Here is a 20347-nt window from a genome sequence, read left to right on the forward strand (position 1 = left end):
TGGCATTTCATGGTTACCCTAGTTTCTCTTCTCAGTGTCTGTGTGTTCTGGGATCCAGCAGAGACTTTGTTTCTCAAACTGGTTGCCCTTTTACTCAGTGTCCTTCCTACTGCTCCAACTTTTATTGTTTCTTCCAAGTTTTGCAAGAGTTGCAAAATTCGTCAACCATAGGTATGTAACTCAGGGGATGGAATTTCAGACAGGTGGTTCTGTAACTTCAGCTGAGCATGCCTCTGACCCGATCTGTGGTTGTTCAAAGATCAGGTGGTTCAGCACGAAGTAAACCAGCCCACTGAGGCAGCAGTGGAACGGGGCGCAGCCGGGCCAGGACTGCTGCTTGATCTCCAGGAACCCAGGCCACTGGGCGTCCTGCAGCGTGCAGAGGCCTGCCCAGTAAAAGGCATTGTTTAACTCTCATCTGATGGGGAAGAATGCAGTTTACTCACAGGTGCTGGCCTTACAGAACAAGTAGATTGTTGAATATATTTGAATAATCAAGCTTTCCAAACAGAAGCAAAACGTACTCCTGGTGATGTATAAAATGCAAATAAACTCAACCAGTCTCTTTTCGCTGCAGGTGTATGAGTTTTGGACTTCTCCACACCCAGGGTCAGAATGCTACTCCTCTGTCATGCCCTCACTGTAGCTGTGGTCCAGACCTTTATCTTCTCAGAAAACTGGGCATTTGCCAAGAACATCAACTTCTATAACGTACAGCCTCCTCTTGACCGTAAGTAGTGGCTGTCACCATCACTGATGATGGGGAGCCGGGGGTCAGAGTAACTGTTTGAAGTCCCTGTTTCCCTATAGTAACTTTGCCTTTTCTGGAACGTTTGGTTTATACCCAGCATAAATCAGAAAGTCTTTACTACTTCCATGAGTAAGGGTAACACATGGTGACAGGAATTTTCTCAACTTCTTTAAAATGGTTTGGCTTCCTGCTGAAGTCTCAAAAGGGTTCTTGTTTAAATTAATCTTCTGACCACTGTCCATAAGAATGGCTCAGCAGGAGAAATTCAGTGTTCTTTGTTGATATCTTCCTTGGAGAAGGATATTGACTGTAGGAAGCTTCTGCATAAATTATATATACTTTCAAATGGCCATTAACAATTCTGAAAACAGATTAGCATGTTTGAAATTTGGAGGGGAATACTACTTAGATTTTCATTAATGTTACGCACAGTCACTATATATACATATATAATATATATATATTTAGTAATTCCAAGAATCTATTCTAAGGTCATTAGCCATTTGAAGAGGAAAATGCATTTTAAAATACTTTTAATGAAGTATTAACATATATATAATCTCACCTCCTTTCTCTCCAGACAAGTAAAACTTCTCTGATATACTTTACAGAGAATTGGTTATAGATGAAAATTGTTTCGTGGAAATGTGAATGCCAGTGGTTCCCACATCTGTAAGAGTATCAGAATCGCAATAAAAGCATTTAAAACTACATATTCCTGGGTCCCTTCTCCCGAGATTCAGTAGTCAGAAGGGTGGTATGCAGAATATTTGTTTTCCCTTTTCCCCCTCTTCTTTTTAAAAAAGTTCTCCTGATGCTGTTGACACACAACCAGGTTCGGGAACCACTGTCTTTATACTTCTAAAGGAGGAGTACTCATACTCCATACTCCTATATGATTACCATTCTGTTTTTAAGGACCTTCAGTCATTAGTAGGTGTATGTGTACGCACGTATATACTACACAACCATATACATATGAAAAATAGCCCACACACATCTTAATCTATCATCATTTATTACAAATTTCTAAATTGATAGTGATCATATACTGATAGCTTAATGGCAGAGCATAGACATACTTTTCATAAAATCTACATTACTGACAAATTTGTAACCTTTTATAAGAAAAAATTATTAAAGAGAAAAAAGTAATATTTGATTACTATAGAAAATTCCAAAGAGACAGGAAATGTGTAGAAGAAAACAAAATTTATTCATAATCCCAAGATTCAGAGTGAGCTCTTCTTTCCATTTTTGAATACAGCTGACCCTTGAACAATGCTGGTTTGAACTGCCTGGGTCCACTTACATGTGGATTTTTTCCCCATTGTCCATACTCTGGTACTACATGGTCTGCAGAGGGCCATATGCAGGGCCGACTATAAATTACATGAGGATTTTCAACTGCATGGCGGGCTGGCGCCCCTGACCTCCACGTTGTTCAAGGGTCAACTGTGTTTCCTTCCACTGTTCTTACTCTGTATGTGTATTTAACTTCGTGACAGAGATCACACAAATTTAATTTTGCAGTAGCTTTTATTCGTTTACATTGTGTTTTGAATATTTTTCCATGACTTTGAAAGTATTTTAATGTCTTACATTAAAAATGTTTTTACTCACATAGCTGGCTATGTGCGTAAACTATTTCCCCAAGCTTTATACTGGCCCCCCAGGAGTGCACGCACACACACTCTCACAAGCAAGCTAAATGTTAACGCTTCATTGAAAATCTTTTTAAATGAAGTTTCCTCTTCAGTTGGCGAATGACCTTAGAATAGATGCTTGGAATTACTAAATCAAAAAGGTTGTGCCAGTTTATACATTAACTATTTACCTACCAGCATTGAGTTTTAGTATTTTTTAAAGTGTGCTGAATTAATAGGTGAAAATGGATTTCATTATTTATTTACTTACCTAATTCACTTTTATGCATAGGCAAAAATGAAATGTATTGCAAGAACTAATTTCATGTCCTCTGAACTTTAGCTTTTGATATTTTGCTCTTGTTTTATGCACTGCTTTCTAATTATCATCCCAACTTAGGGATGGTTTGGGTTACCTTGATCTGTGTCTGTTTCATTCTCCAAAAATAGGAAAACTGAAAGTTTCATACAGGGCTTTATACTCTGGCCTATAGAGAAATGTCAGATTTATTCCACTTTTGACTCCTCGCCCAACAAAATAAGCCAGGAAAAAGAAAGCATAAAGAAAAAAAAGAACATACTAGTTGTTCTCAATCCAGACTTCCGGCGGCTCGTAATTCCTCCTTTCAGTAACACTCTTGCCTGAGTACGAGGGCCTGAGAATTACTATCATCCTTCTATTAAATGTTACATTCCTGAAAGAGGTCTAATGTTGGGATAACTGACATATATCAAATGAGATTACTTGTTTGAAGTTAAGTGTAGCTGTAATGCAAGTACATATGGATGGAAACCAGCCTGGTTTTTGATGTGCCAGGGACTCTACTAGATATTTTTCTTGCAACCTGCTGTTTAATCTTTATCTCTGCAAGTCCTGGGGATCTTCACTGTCACTATTATTGTAAATATTATTATTTCTTATAGGTTAAAAAATCATACAACTAATTAGTGAGAAGCGCAGAATTCAAGCTTAGGTTAATGTGACTCCAGTTCTTTTCAGGGCCGATACTATATCAAAGTATTGGTTGGTCCCAATACTGCCACCATCTTTGCCTGTCCACTCAACCCTCACTTATCCCCAAGTTATAAATTATAATCAAACAATACCATGGATATGTCAAAGTGGCTCATAGAATCATTTGCATTACTCTGTAGTAGATATTCATAGATGAAATATTCAAAGAAAAGGGAATAAAGAAAATTCCCCAAAGTGTGGCAGTTAAGCCCAGCTCCATAGAAACAGAAATTGTAAGGATAATGACTTGTAACTTTCATTTGATCTAGTGAAGTTGCTAACTTTATGCCATATTTAATGTTTGAAAAAAAATTTTAACCATACTGTTTCCCTTTCCATTTTTTTTTTTTTAAAGCGACACCATTTCCAAACAGCTTCAAGTGTTTTACCTGTGAAAATGCAGGGGATAATTATAACTGCAATCGATGGGCAGAAGACAAATGGTGCCCACAAAGTAAGTGTGCTGAGTTTGCAACTCTTTGGTGATCAGACCTCATTTAGATCTCTCTTAACTGGCCCTGAGCAGAGGCATCTTATGTGATGAGATTAGCAAACCAGCAGGCTGGTGATGTTCTATAGAAATCAGAGATTTTTTTTGACGAGACTATCCAGACATCAGACTACTCTGAGAGTACATGGAAACTGATGCATGGCCTCCATTTGTAGTTGTATGGGCTTTGAGGAAGAATTTCTTAATATTTACCAGGGAGAACAAAGAGACCACAATGTTGACTAGGGCATTCTGAGAATGTCAGAAATGCTTGATGATACTGCTAGAAAAGTCCTACTTACTGGCTAAAGCAAAGGAAGGTTTTTGTACTCTTGAGATACACTGATGCTTGAGAAACTCATTCATTTATTCAACAAACATTTGAGCATCTTTTTAGTCTGTTTAGTTCCTTGGTAGATCCCCAGTGCCTAATCCAGTGCCTAGACCATATTAGGTGCTCGGTAAATATTGACAGAATGAAGGGATGCCTTTGACTAGGTAGTCGGGAAATCTTCTCTGAGGAATGTACATTTGAACTGAGAACCAAATGACCAAAACAAGTCAGCTGCGTGGACTTCTGCAGGAAGAGCATGCCAGGAAGAGGGAACAGCAGGTGCAAAGGCAAGATTTGGCTTCCTCTGTGAACAGGAAGAAGGCTGGCTGGTGAGGCATAGTAGGAGATGGAGAAAGGATCTGATCGAGATTTAAGGACTGGGATGTGCAGCATCTTATTTGCTCTGATAAGAAGTTTGGATTTCATTGTAAATGTGATGGGAAGGGAGTAGGGTGTTTAAGCCATGGAGTACAAGATGCTAGGTGTGCTCTAAAATATTTCTCTGGCTGCTGAGTGCCGAATGGATGGTTGGGCACAAGAGAAGAAGGGGACACCAAATGGGGTCTTTCATTGTTTTGGGGCAGGAGAAGATGATGACTTGGACTAAACTTGGAGGTAAAGCAGACAGGATGTGCTGATGGACGATTTGTAATTGAAAAACTCTACTTAGAACTATAAGGAGATCAGGCTATTTGGATTATAGGATGCACTGTTTTTTAGGTTTTCAGATGTAAAAAGCCACCAAAAACAAACTCTTCCAGACTTAGAGACTACCAGTTTTGGTCTACTATTACCTTGAATCTTTTGGACATTTCTATATCACATTATGGCAGTGGAATAGCCTTACCTCTTCCAGATGATGCCAAACTGTGGAACCAAGAAATAGTATATACACTGGAGACCTCTACTGGGCCTGAGAATCTTATGCTGTAAATTAGCACAGATGGCTGTGACATTTACATGGACAGTATTTTTCATTATTTCTTTCCAAGAATAATTATCAAAATATTTTTTTCTTGAGGTTATTTTACAGTTCTGAAGAGCGGTTGACTGAATTGTGCTTGTGAGTGCATGTATGCTTTTGGGGATTTGTTTCTACATTTTTCACAAACATTAATTTCAGTGTTTCTGAGGCTGGTGGATGCCTCTCTTTAACTAGCTTGTGTCAGAAGGTGGGTATCATTCTTTAACCGTTTGCTTTAAATTCTCCCAAGAACTGGATGGGAAGGGTTCGGAACAGTGGTCGATTGGGGCATTGATGTCCAGCCTCTTTATGGACGCTGTCTGGCACTTTTCTTATCCTCATCTTTATGGCTGGCATTAGTCTTTTGGATTTTACCAAATGCTGTTCCTACTAGGTAATCGAAGCCACTTTTAACGGGAACATGCATGGAAATTTCTGGGTTTTAGAAATTCATCTCTGTTGAAACATGGGAGCAAAAGAGGGATGCTGCAGCTTTTCGCCAACAAGAAAAAGCCTGACTCAGAGAGAGATGGACTCGGAATGCCCCCCGCATTCCAGCGTGCGTAACAGTACATTCTTGATTGTACACCAGCCAAGCCCCCAAAATACTAACCATCTGGAATTGAGGCTGTAATTGCTTACTTTTCACCTTGTCATTATTGAGGGGGGTGATGGTCAACCATTTCTTGGGGCACACAGGCCTGTGGCTATTCTTTGTCATCTCAGGTTTCCTTTTCACTTTATAGCTCTGCTTCTGTGGTCTGCCAGGGGTGTTAAAAGAGGTTCTCTAGGTAACAGGATATGACAAGAATGACATTTCTTATTTACCCCGGCGTTTAACTCTGACTTTGTAGGGCTGCTTTAGCATGTGTGACGGTCTCTAGGAACACAGGCAGCTACCAGTTCTCAATTCTTCTCTGTCTGGAGTACAAATGGGAATGCCTTCCAGAACATGTAGTGGTTCCCTGTCCTTCAGAGTCCCAGTCAGCTGCTCTTGTAGAGCGCTCTGCTCACGCCCAGTTCAATGCTGGGTGTACTAAGAGGCACGATAGTATGCTGGTGAAGAGCACAAACCCTGGAAAACTGCCTACGTCAGTGTCTTACCTTCCACCGCTTTCTACCTATGTGACCGTAAGCCTCAGGTTTTTTTCTCTGTGAAATGAGGATGTTAATATGACTTAAGGCCTGCTGTGAGGACTGAATGAGTGAATACATGTTAGAAGAGTGCCTGGTTGGTGGTACGCACTTAATGGGCATTTGCTATTGTTAACATTACGTAGAGCTTACAACAGCCCTGTCAACCACCCGTGCGCTTATAATTTTACTCAAACGAACATAAGCTCAAAGGCTCTCACGTGGCTTCTTCACTTGTGACACAGGCAGTTCCCTAAGCCCCATCTTCTCAACTCTCACGTTTTCCTGCTCCCTGCCCCCACTTGTAGGGCATTGCTGCCATAGTCGCTTCTCAATAAACTAAGAAGCATTGCCTTGGCCTGAGATAACTAAAGAGTAAGAGGCGCAGAACTAAAGTGGAATGTCCTAGGTTAGTGAATGAAATCACTTTCTTGAAAGAACCCTGAGAATAAAATGTGAATGGTTAAAGGTATAAGGGGTAATCTGTGTGGCAATGAACTAGCCCTACAGAGCGGGAGCAGGCAGAGAAGGTAAGAGTTATCTAAAGAGGAGGAGAAAAGCTGGAAATACTTTGGGGAAAAATCAAACACACTGGGAGGATTAGAGCCCGGAGAAGAATTAGGTAAGCAAGGTCCTCTTGGTGTGTAATTTGAGGCACCTGCTTCTCAGTCCAGGTTGCCACATGGCCTATTAGTATATAAAGAAACATATGTGGAATAATGCAACAAGTGCTATGACCCACTGCATTTTACTTTAGAGTTACAGAACATGTGCTTCAGAGGGAGAAACACAGACATACTGACACTTTCTTAGGAAATGAACAGACCTATTTTTTTGGCGTTATACTCCTTTATTGGAGTATAATTGCTTCACAATACTGTGTTAGTTTCTGTTGTACAACAAAGTGAATCAGCTATATGTATACACATGTCCCCACATCCCCTACTTCTTGGACCTATGGGCTTGATGAAAAGCTTGTCCAGTTTTTTCTCAGCTTTACCTGGCACCAAAGAATAAGTGCCCATTTATATTCATTTTAAAAATAGACATGTGCTTCAGAAGCTAATGTCTGTTCAACAATACCGCCTAGAAACGTAAGGATCATCCTGAATTTTAGTCATTTCTGAAGTGACTGTTGAAAGTTTGCTTTCTACATTGCAAAAAAAATAAGTTGCTTTTTTCTGCCTAGATACACAGTACTGTTTGACAGTACATCACTTTACCAGTCATGGAAGGAGTACATCCATCACCAAAAAGTGTGCCTCTACAAGTGAATGTCATTTTGTTGGCTGCCACCACAGCCAAGATTCTGAACACACGGTAAGGAGCGTATGTGTGTGTAAAGTTATTGTCCTGTGGTTTCTTGATGGTGATGGCTGGTTGTATATAAAGAGGCAGGAAGGATAAATAATGTCAAACATACGTATACTTTGAGAGACTCCCTTACACTGATACAATGGAGATGAAAGAAGAAGCCTTTCTGTCCATCAAACAATAATATTACTAAAAACAAATGATAATTCTTAGATTCCAGAGCTAAACCCCAGGGTCTAGACCTTGGACTTTGGGTGAGTTGTCTGAAGTCAACTCTGGAAGCCCCAAAAGCAAACAATCCATGCACTGGAGGATGGCCAACATTACAGAGCCCAGCTTACATATTTTGTTTATGGCTAGAAATCACCAAGAGCACTGCACCAAGAAGGTAGAAAGAGGAAAATGGTGGCAAACTTACGAGGAAGTGAGAATCTAAGAGGTTAACCCTAGCTTATTAAAATGAGCGATAGAGGGCTTACCCTGGTGGTACAGTGGTTAGGGGTCCGCCTGCCTATGCAGGGGACACGGGTTCGTGCCCCGGTCCGGGAAGATCCCACATGCCGCGGAGCCTGGGCTCTGCAACAGGAGAGGCCACAACAGTGAGAGGCCCATGTACCACACACAAAAAAAAATGAGCGATAGATACATTTTAGATGAATCTATCTCTTCAGTTTTCTCATTCTACCATTCTAAATGAGCATTTTACTCTTTTACATGCCTGGAATCCTGAAATGGTTGAGAAAAAAATTACTTGAAGGTATGTTAATTTCATGAGATCTTAGAATTCAATTTAGCCTATACATAAAGAAAATGGTCCTGACACCAGTGACTTTTTTAAAAAATTTAGTTTAGTATGGTTGATTTAATGTGTTGATTTCTGCTGTACACCAAAATGACTCAGTTATATATTCTTTTCCATTACGGTTTATCACAGGATATTGAATATAGTTCCCTGTGCTATGCAGAAGGACCTTGTTGGTTATCCATCCTATATATAACAGTTTGCATCTGCTGACCCCAGACTCCCAATCTTTCCCTCTCCGCCTTGGCAACCACAAGTCGTTTCTCTATGTCTGTGAGTCTGTTTCATAGATAAGTTCAGTTGCTGACACTACTAGCTTTTAGCTCCAGCTACAAAGGAGAATCTGCTGGTTAGCTTTTGTGGGCTTTGGTGTGGGGTGGGCATCCCAGACCAATTGAAGCAACTTCAGAGTGAGATCCTGGGCCTCAGGAATTTTTGTTTTTTTGAAGTTCCCCAAGGTGATTTTAATGTGCAGCCAGGATTGAGAACCACTGAGGTAGATACTTTATCTTACCTGGCCATCCTGGAAGCCATTCGATATAGATACTTTATCCTGAAAGCCTCTGTGAATGTCCAGGTTTATCAGGTTGAGGCGTTGTATCCGATATCATGACAGGGAGTGCTTCCCTTGAGAACACCTTGTGCTGTGAGGGAGCATGCCACTGTAAAGATAGGAATCAGTGTTAGTACAGACAACAAGAGTGATAATTATCCCCTAACAAGTAGTACTGAGAAAGAAAATCAATGACCAATCCAGAAGGTTCCTAGCTTTTATTTTTGTTTCAGTGTTTCTGCTTACAAACCTTCAGAAGAGTTGTTGACTCAGTTAAGCAGTCTTATTCAGTTTGCCTTTCTCTTGCTTATGCTTGGGTTGGTGCAGGTATCACACTTAAAATGAAAAGACTCTCAAGATGCTTTTTACTTTGAGGTAAGTGGGGGGAAGGCTGCCCAAGGGCCTGGATGACTCACAGACTAAAAGCCAACTCAATTCTGTCCTCAGAGAGGTCTTTAACCTCCTAAATGTTTGCACTTCAGTTACTGTCTCACTGCAACCACTTAAGAGACCCCAAGCCAGAACTGCCCAGCCAGGCCCTTCCTGAATTCCCACCTCAAAGAAACGTTTCCACTTAGAAAAATTACAGTATGAAAACTTGGAGAAAAGATGGCGGAGTAGAAGGACATGAGCTCATCTTCCCTTACGAAACACCAAAATCACAGCTAACTGCTGAACAACCATTGACAAGAAAAACGCTGAAACCTACCAAAAAAGATATCCTACATCCAAAGACAAAGAGCCACAAGGAGATGGTAGAAGGGGTGCAACTGTGATAAAATCAAATCCCATACCAGCCCAATCCCATACCAGCCCAGTGGGCAACCCACGAACTGGAAAATAATTCTGTCACAGAAGTTAACCCACAGGAGTGAAAGTTCTGAGCCCCACATCAAGCTCCCCAGCCTGGGGGTCTGGCAATGGAGCCCCCAGAGAATCTGGCTTTGAGGCCACTGGGGTTTGTAACAGGAGCTCCACAGGACTGGAGGAAACAAACTCCACTCTTAGAGTGCGCACACAGGGTCTCGTGTGACTAGGACCCAGGGAGAAAAGCAGGGACCTCATAAGAGTCTGGGCCAGACCTACCTGCTGGTATTGGAGGGTCTCCTGTGAAGGCGGGGTGTGGCTCACTGCAGGAACAAAGACACTGGCAGTGGTAGTTCTGGGAAGTTCTCATTGGTATGAGCCCTCTGGGAGCCCGCCATTTCCTCACCAACACCAGGTGCCACCCAACAGCCTGTAGGCTCCTGTGCTGGGACACCTCAGGCCAAATAACCAACGGGGTGGGAACACAGCCCCACCCATCAACAGACAGGCTGCTTAAAGTCTTCCTGAGCACACAGCTACCAGCTAAATATACCTCCTGACACGGCCCTGCCCACCAGAGGGACATCACCCAGCTCTACCCACCAGTGGGTAGGAACCAGTCCCTCCCACCGAAAAGCCTGCTTAAGCCCCTGGACCAACCTCCTTTGATATACACAGATCAATCAGCATGGTACACCACATCAACAATTTGAAGAATAAAAACCATAGGATCATCTGAATAGATGCAGAAAAAGCTTTTGACAAAATTCAACACCCATTTATGATAATAACCCTACAGAAAGTGGGCATAGAGAGAACCAATGTAAGCAAGGCCATATATGACAAACCCACAGCAAACATCATTCTCAATGGTGAAAAACTGAAAGCATTTCCTGTAAGATCAGGAACAAGGCAAGGATGTCCATTCTCACCACTATTATTCAACATAGTTTTGGAAGTCCTAGCCATGGCAATCAGAGAAAAAGAAAAGGGATCCAAATTGAAAAAGAAGAAGTAAAACTGTTACTGCTTGCGGATGACATGATACTATAAATAGAAAACCCTAAAGATGCTACCAGAGCTCATCAATGAATTTGGTAAAGTTGTGGGATGCAGAAATCTCTTGCATTCCTATATGCTAACAATGAAAGATCAGAAAGAGAAATCAAAGAAATGATCCCAATTACCACTGCATCAAAAAGAACAAAATACCTAGGAATAAACCTACCTAAGGAGACAAAAGACCTGTACTCAGAAAACTATAAGACGCTGATGAAAGAAATCAAAGGTGACACAAACAAATGGAGCGATATACCATATTCTTGAAATGGAAGAATCAATGTTGTCAAAATGACTATACTACCCAAAGCAATCTACAGATTCAATGCAATCTCTATCAAATTACCAGTGGCATTTTTCAGAGAACTAAAACAAAAAGTACACAGCGACGAGTGTGGAGGGCAAAGCGGGGAGATTCCCGCACAGAGGATCAGTGCCGACCGGCACTCACCAGCCCGAGAGGCTTGTCTGCTCACCCGCCGGAGAGGGCGGGGCTGCGAGGTGAGGCTCGGTTTCGGTTTCAGACAGAGCTCAGGGAGAGGACTGGGGTTGGCGGCTTGAACATAGCCTGAAGGGGTTAGTGCACCACGACTAGCCGGGAGGGAGTTCGGGGAAAAGCCTGCACCTGCCGAAGAGGCAAGAGACTTTTTCTTCCCTCTTTGTTTCCTGGTGCGCGAGGAGAGGGGTTTAAGAGCACTGCTTAAAGGAGCTCCAGAGACGGGCGCGAGCCGCGGCTAAAAGCGCGGACCCCAGAGACGGGCGGGAGATGCTAAGGCTGCTGCTGCCGCCACCAAGGGGCCTGTATGCGAGCATAGGTCACTCTCCACACCCCTCTTCCGCGGAGCCTGTGCAGCCCGCCACTGCCAAGTTCCCGGGATCCAGGGACAACTTCCCCGGGAGAACGCACGGCGGGCCTCAGGCTGGTGCAACGTCATGCCGGCCTCTGCCGCCGCAGGCCGGTCCTGCACGCAGTGCCCCTCCTTCCCCCGCCCCACCCCCGGCCTGAGTGAGTCAGAGCCCCCAAATCAGCGGCTCCTTTAACCCCGTCCTGTCTGAGCAAAAAACAGACGCCCTCCAGCAACCTACACGCAGAGGCAGGGCCAAATCCAAAGCTGAGCTCCTGTGAGCTGTGAGAACAAAGAAGAGAAAGGGAAATCTCTCCCAGCAGCCTCAGAAGCAGCAGATTAAAGCTCCACAATCAACTTGATATACCCTGCATCTGTGGAATACCTGAATAGACAAGGAATCATCCCAAATTGAAGAGGTGGACTTTAGGAGCGAGATCTATGATTTTTTTCCCTTTTCCTCTTTTTGTGAATGTGTACGTGTATGCTTCTGTGTGAGATCTTGTCTTCCCTTTTCCTCTTTTTGTGAATGTGTACGTGTATGCTTCTGTGTGAGATCTTGTCTGTATAATCTTGCTTCCACCATTTGTCCTAGGGCTCTATCCATCCATGTTTTTTTTTAAAAACTTTTTTTCTTAATAATTTTAATTGTAATAACTTCATTATACTTTACCTTCGTTCTTTCTTTCTTTCCTTCCCTCCCTCCTTTAGACAACGAATCACCCCAAATTGAGGAGGTGGTCTCTGAGAGCAAGATTTATGATTTTTCCCCCTTTACCTCTTTTTGTGAGGGTGTATGTGTATGCTTCTGTGTAAGATTTTCTCTGTATAGCTTTGCTTCCAACATTTGTCCTAAGGTTCTATCCGTCCCTTTTTTTTTCTTTTCTAAATATTTTTTAATTCAATAACTATATTATACTTTATTTTATTTTTACTGTATCTTCTTTCTTTTTTCCTTCTTTACCTTCTTCCTTCCTTCCTCCCTCCCTCCTTTCTTTCCTCATACTTCTACTAATTCTCTCTACTTTTTCTCCCTTTTATTCTGAGCCGTGTGGATGAAAGGCTCTTGGTGCTCCAGCCAGGAGTCAGGGCTCTGCCTCTGAGGTAGGAGAGCCAACTTCAGGACACTGGTCAACAAGAGACCTCCCAGCTCCACATAATATTAAACGGCGGAAATCTCCCAGAGACTTCCATCTTAACACCAGCACCCAGCTTCACTCAACGACCAGCAAGCCACAGTGCTGGACAACCTATGCCAAACAACTAGCAAAACAGGAACACAACCCCACCCATTAGCAGAGAGGTGGCCTAAAATCATAAGGCCACAGACACCCCAAAACACACCACCAGACGTGAACCTGCCCACTAGAGAGACAAGATCCAGCCTCATCCACCACAACACAGGCACTAGTCCCCTCCACCAGAAAGCCTACACAACCCACTGAAACAACCTTAGCCACTGGAGACAGACATCAAAAACAACGGGAACTACGAACCTGCAGCCTGCAAAAAGGAGACCCCAAACACAGTAAGATAAGCAAAATGAGAAGACAGAGAAACACACAGAAGATGAAGGACCAAGATAAAAATGCACCAGGCCTAACAAATGAAGAGGAAATAGGCAGTCTACCTGAAAAAGAATTGAGAATAATGATAGTAAGGATGATCCGAAATCTTGGAAATAGAATGGACAAAATGCAAGAAACAGTTAACAAGGACCTAGAAGAAATAAAGATGGAACAAGCAACGATGAACAACGCAATAAATGAAATTAAAAATACTCTAGAAGGGATCAATAGCAGAATAACTGAGGCAGAAGAACGGATAAGTGACCTGGAAGATAAAGTAGTGGAAATAACTACTGCAGAGCCGAATAAAGAAAAAAGAATGAAAAGAACTGAGGACAGTCTCAGAGACCTCTGGGACAACATTAAACACACCAACATTCGAATTATAGGGGTTCCAGAAGAAGAAGAGAAAAAGAAAGGGACTCAGAAAATATTTGAAGAGATTATAGTTGAAAACTTCCCTAATATGGGAAAGGAAATAGTTAATCAAGTCCAGGAAGCACAGAGAGTCCCATACAGGATAAATACAAGGAGAAATACGCCAAGACACATATTAATCAAACTGTCAAAAATTAAATACAAAGAAAGCATATTAAAAGCAGCAAGGGAAAAACAACAAATAACACACAAGGGAATCCCCATAAGGTTAACAGCTGATCTCTCAGCAGAAACCCTACAAGCCAGAAGGGAGTGGCAGGACATACTGAAAGTGATGAAGGAGAAAAACCTGCAACCAAGACTACTCTACCCAGCAAGGATCTCATTCAGATTTGATGGAGAAATTAAAACCTTTACAGACAAGCAAAAGCTGAGAGAGTTCAGCACCACCAAACCAGCTTTACAACAAATGCTAAAGGAACTTCTCTAGACAAGAAGCACAAGAGAAGGAAAAGACCTATAATAACGAACCCAAAGCAATTTAGAAAATGGGAATAGGAACATACATATCGATAATTACCTTAAATGTAAATGGACTAAATGCTCCCACCAAAAGACACAGATTGGCTGAATGGATACAAAAACAAGACCCTTATATATGCTGTCTACAAGAGACCCACTTCAGACCTAGAGACACATACAGACTGAAAGTAAGGGGATGGAAAAAGATATTCCATGCAAAAGGAAACCAAAAGAAAGCTGGAGTAGCAATTCTCATATCAGACAAAATAGACTTTAAAATAAGGACTATTAAAAGAGACAAAGAAGGACACTACATAATGATCAAGGGATCGATCCAAGAAGAAGATATAACAATTGTAAATATTTACGCACCCAACATAGGAGCACCTCAATACATAAGGCAAATACTAACAGCCATAAAAGGGGAGATCGACAGTAACACATTCATAGTAGGGGACTTTAACACCCCACTTTCACCCATGGACAGATCATCCAAAATGAAAATAAATAAGGAAACACAAGCTTTAAATGATACATTAAACAAGATGGACTTAATTGATATTTATAGGACACTCCATCCAAAAACAACAGAATACACATTTTTCTCAGGTGCTCATGGAACATTCTCCAGGATAGATCATATCTTGGGTCACAAATCAAGCCTTGGTAAATTTAAGAAAATTGAAATTGTATCAAGTATCTTTTCTGACCACAATGCCATGAGACTAGATATCAATTACAGGAAAAGATTTGTAAAAAATACAAACACATAGAGGCTAAACAATACACTACTTAATAATGAAGTGATCACTGAAGATATCAAAGAGGAAATAAAAAAATACCTAGAAACAAATGACAGTGGAGACACAACGACCCAAAACCTATGGGATGCAGCAAAAGCAGTTCTAAGAGGGAAGTTTATAGCAATACAAGCCCACCTTAAGAAGCAGGAAACATCTCGAATAAACAACCTAACCTTGCACCTCAAGCAATTAGAGAAAGAAGAACAAAAAAACCCCAAAGCTAGCAGAAGGAAAGAAATCATAAAAATCAGATCAGAAATAAATGAAAAAGAAATGAAGGAAACGCTAGCAAAGATCAATAAAACTAAAAGCTGGTTCTTTGAGAAGATAAACAAAATAGATAAACCACTAGCCAGACTCATCAAGAAAAAAAGGGAGAAGACTCAAATCAATAGAATTAGAAATGAAAAAGGAGAAGTAACAACTGACACTGCAGAAATAAAAAAAATCATGAGAGACTACTACAAGCAACTCTATGCCAATAAAATGGACAATCTGGAAGAAATGGACAAATTCTTAGAAATGCACAACCTGCCAAGACTGAATCAGGAAGAAATAGAAAATATGAACAGACCAATCACAAGCACCGAAATTGAAACTGATTAAAAATCTTCCAACAAACAAAAGCCCAGGACCAGATGGCTTCACAGGTGAATTCTATCAAACGTTTAGAGAAGAGCTAACACCTGTCCTTCTCAAACTTTTCCAAAATATAGCAGAGGGAGGAACACTCCCAAATTCCTTCTACGAGGCCACCATCACCTTGATACCAAAACCAGACAAGGATGTCACAAAGAAAGAAAACTACAGGCCAATATCACTGATGAACATAGATGCAAAAATCCTCAACAAAATACTAGCAAACAGAATCCAACAGCACATTAAAAGGATCATACACCATGATCAAGTGGGGTTTATCCCAGGAATGCAAGGATTCTTCAATATATGCAAATCTATCAATGTGATAAACCATATTAACAAATTGAAGGAGAAAAACCATATGATTATCTCAATAGATGCAGAGAAAGCTTTCGACAAAATTCAACACCCATTTATGATAAAAACCCTGCAGAAAGTAGGCATAGAGGGAACTTTCCTCAACATAATAAAGGCCATATATGACAAGCCCACAGCAAACATCATCCTCAATGGTGAAAAACTGAAGGCATTTCCACTAAGATCAGGAACAAGACAAGGTTGCCCACTCTCACCACTCTTATTCAACATAGTTTTGGAAGTTTTAGCCACAGCAATCAGAGAAGAAAAGGAAATAAAAGGAATCCAAATCGGACAAGAAGAAGTAAAGCTGTCACTGTTTGCAGATGACATGATACTATACATAAAGAATCCTAAAGATGCTACCAGAAAACTACTAGAGCTAATCAATGAATTTGGTAAAGTAGCAGGATACAAAATTAATGCACAGAAATCTCTGGCATTCCTATATACTAATGATGAAAAATCTGAAAGTGACATCAAGAAAACACTCCCATTTACCATTGCAACAAAAAGAATAAAATATCTAGGGATAAACCTACCTAAGGAGACAAAAGACCTATATGCAGAAAATTATAAGACACTGATGAAAGAAATTAAAGATGATACAAATAGATGGAGAGATATACCATGTTCTTGGATGGGAAGAATCAACATTGTGAAAATGACTCTACTACCCAAAGCAATCTACAGATTCAATGCAATCCCTATCAAACTACCACTGGCATTTTTCACAGAACTAGAACAAAAAAGTTCGCAATTTGTATGGAAACACAAAAGACCCCGAATAGCCAAAGCAATCTTGAGAACGAAAAAAGGAACTGGAGGAATCAGGCTCCCTGACTTCAGACTATACTACAAAGCTACAGTAATCAAGACAGTATGGTACTGGCACAAAAACAGAAAGATAGATCAATGGAACAGGATAGAAAGCCCAGAGATAAACCCACGCACATATGGACACCTTATCTTTGATAAAGGTGGCAGGAATGTACCGTGGAGAAAGGACAGCCTCTTCAATAAATGGTGCTGGGAAAACTGGACAGGTACATGTAAAAGTATGAGATTAGATCACTCCCTAACACCATACACAAAAATAAGCTCAAAATGGATTAAAGACCTAAATGTAAGGCCAGAAACTATCAAACTCTTAGAGGAAAACATAGGCAGAACACTCTATGACATAAATCACAGCAAGATCCTTTCTGACCCACCTCCTAGAGAAATGGAAATAAAAACAAAAATAAACAAATGGGACCTAATGAAACTTCAAAGCTTTTGCACAGCAAAGGAAACCATAAACAAGACCAAAAGGCAACCCTCAGAATGGGAGAAAATATTTGCAAATGAAGCAACTGACAAAGGATTAATCTCCAAAATTTACCAGCAGCTCATGCAGCTCAATAACAAAAAAACAAACAACCCAATCCAAAAATGGGCAGAAGACCTAAATAGACATTTCTCCAAAGAAGATATACAGAATGCCAACAAACACATGAAAGAATGCTCAACATCATTAATCATTAGAGAAATGCAAATCAAAACTACAATGAGATATCATCTCACACCAGTCAGAATGGCCATCATCAAAAAATCTAGAAACAATAAACGCTGGAGAGGGTGTGGAGAAAAAGGAACACTCTTGCACTGCTGGTGGGAATGGGAATTGGTTCAGCCACTATGGAGAACAGTACGGAGGTTCCTTAAAAAACTACAAATAGAATTACCATATGACCCAGCAATCCCACTACTGGGCATATACCCTGAGAAAACCAAAATTCAAAAAGAGTCATGTACCAAAATGTTCATTGCAGCTCTATTTACAATAGCCCGGAGATGGAAACAACCTAAGTGTCCATCATCGGATGAATGGATAAAGAAGATGTGGCACATATATACAATGGAATATTACTCAGCCTTAAAAAGAAACGAAATTGAGCTATTTGTAATGAGATGGATAGACCTAGAGTCTGTCATACAGAGTAAAGTAAGTAAGAAAAAGACAAATACCGTATGCTAACACATATATATGGAATTTAAGGGGAAAAAATGTCATGAAGAACCTAGGGGTAAGACAGGAATAAAGACACAGACCTACTGGAGAATGGACTTGAGGATATGGGGAGGGGGAAGGGTGAGCTTTGACAGGGCAAGAGAGAGTCATGGACATATACACACTAACAAACATAGTAAGGTAGATAGCTAGTGGGAAGCAGCTGCATGGCACAGGGATATTAGCTCGGTGCTTTGTGACAGCCTGGAGGGGTGGGATAGGGAGAGTGGGAGGGAGGGAGACGCAAGAGGGAAGACATATGGGAACATATGTATATGTATAACTGATTCACTTTGTTATAAAGCAGAAACTAACACACCATTGTAAAGCAATTATACCCCAATAAAGATGTTAAAAAAAAAAAAAAAACTAAAAATAGAACTACCATATGACCCAGCAATCCCACTCCCGGGCATATAACCATGGTTTGAAAGGATACATGCACCCCAGTGTTCACTGCAGCACTGTTTACAATAGCCAAGACATGGAAGTAACCTAAATGTCCATTGAGAGATGAATGGATAAAGAAGATGTGGTACATATATACAATGGAATATTACTCAGCCAGTAAAAAGAATGAAATAATGCCATTTGCAGCAACATGGATGACCTGGAGATTGTCTTTCTCTTTCTGACTTAGTATTATAAATATATGATATCAGTTATATGCTGAATCTTTTTAAAAAATGATATAAATGAACTTATTTACAAAACAGAAACAGACTCACAGACTTTGAAAACAAACTTATGGTTACCAAAGGGGAAAGGTGGGGGAGAGGGATAAATTGGGAGTTTGGGGTTGATATTTACATACTACTATATTTTAAATAGATAACCAGCAAGGACCTACTGTGTAGCACAGGGAACTCTGCTCAATATCCTGCAATAACTTATATGGGAAAAGAATTTGAAAAAGAATAGATACATGTCTAACTGTTCAGGTGCTGGACACCTGAAACTAACACATCAACTATACTCCAATATAAAATAAAAATATTTTTAAAGAAAACTTACCTATTAACTATTCTTCAGAAATATTCTTAATGGCTACATAATATTAAAATATGTGTTTGTACTATAATTTGTTTATCTAATTCCTTATTAAAAATACTAGACAGCTTTTAATATTTCTTTATTCTAAAATAAGCCCCACATAATCTTTGTGATTTTGGTGCATATTACTGGATTGATTTATATAAATAATCTTGAAGCTCTTGATAAAGATTGCCAAATTTCTCCCCAGAAAAACTGAAGCAATTATATTCTCAGTAGCAGTGTTTGAGAATATCAAAATTACTACCATGTCACGGACCCAGGCTCATGTACATTTTGGAAATCTGTCAATTTGATAGGAAAAAGGTACATTTTCAAATTCATAATGTTTACTAAGTCTCAAACATTTAAAAAATAAGATAGCATTTTTCTCTTGTATGCCATACTTTAGAAAATTTTTAAATTGAAATAAAATTTTATATACTCATAAAAGATAAAAAAATAATTCTGTCCTCAGAGCTGAAGAAGGCTTTTGTTTTTCTTCATTTGACCCTTCCCTCTTCTTCCCTTTATTCACTTGCTCTTTCCTTCTCCTCTTCCTTTGGTAACAGGAGTGTAGGTCTTGCTGTGAAGGGATGATCTGCAATGTTGAGTTACCCACCAACCACACTAATGCGGTCTTTGCTGTGACACATGTTCAGAGGACGTCTGGCAGCCGTGCCCCTGCGCTCCACCTACCAGTGCTGGCCTGGGCCTTCATGCTGCTGTTGATGTGATACCACCATTCCTGGGCGAGGCAGAGACCAGCCCTCTAAATCACAAGCCAACAACTGTGTAAACAGTGAACTTTGGAGTGAAGACCCATCTTGCACTTGGTGAAGAATGCTCATCGGACCCCAAAGCAGAAGCCAGTTGGTGCTTAGCTGAAATGCTCCTGCACGAGGCCACTGAGGAAGGGGACTTGGCAGGGACTGAGGGATTATGTGGATTTTATATTTCTTGATCAAAGGGGCTGCATCTGGTCACTACTGCAAGGAGAGTCTTGCCAGCATCTACTACGGGCAGGTTCGGTAGCCTGTATTGTCCCCACCTGACCAGGCCTGGAGCAGAAAGGACTCCTTGACTGATCAACTCCTTCAGGGGCTGCTGGATCAGACCCTCTCTTTTCTGTGATTAGCTCAGAGCATCTCTATGACATATAACCCTTCCCCAATAAGAAAACAATTTCCCCGCCAACGGTGTAGTCAATGAGAAGGGCAACTACAAGAAGAAAACTTCCAGTGGAACTAATATGAAACCCATTGGCTATTGTGGGGGGAA

At 40.7% G+C, this 20347-nt stretch overlaps 1 protein-coding gene across 1 annotated transcript; it reads left to right on the forward strand.

Moving 5' to 3' along the window:
• Positions 1-615: 615 nt before the first annotated feature.
• LYPD6B (LY6/PLAUR domain containing 6B) lies at positions 616-19803 on the forward strand. The gene is made up of 4 exons (XM_065881045.1): positions 616-730; positions 3768-3866; positions 7524-7654; positions 19639-19803. The coding sequence occupies exons 1-4, from the start codon at positions 616-618 to the stop codon at positions 19801-19803; spliced, it is 510 nt and encodes a 169-aa protein (XP_065737117.1).
• The last annotated feature ends 544 nt before the right edge of the window (positions 19804-20347 follow it).

This window comes from Phocoena phocoena, chromosome 7 (genome assembly GCF_963924675.1).
Source record: "Phocoena phocoena chromosome 7, mPhoPho1.1, whole genome shotgun sequence".
Taxonomy (NCBI): domain Eukaryota; kingdom Metazoa; phylum Chordata; class Mammalia; order Artiodactyla; family Phocoenidae; genus Phocoena; species Phocoena phocoena.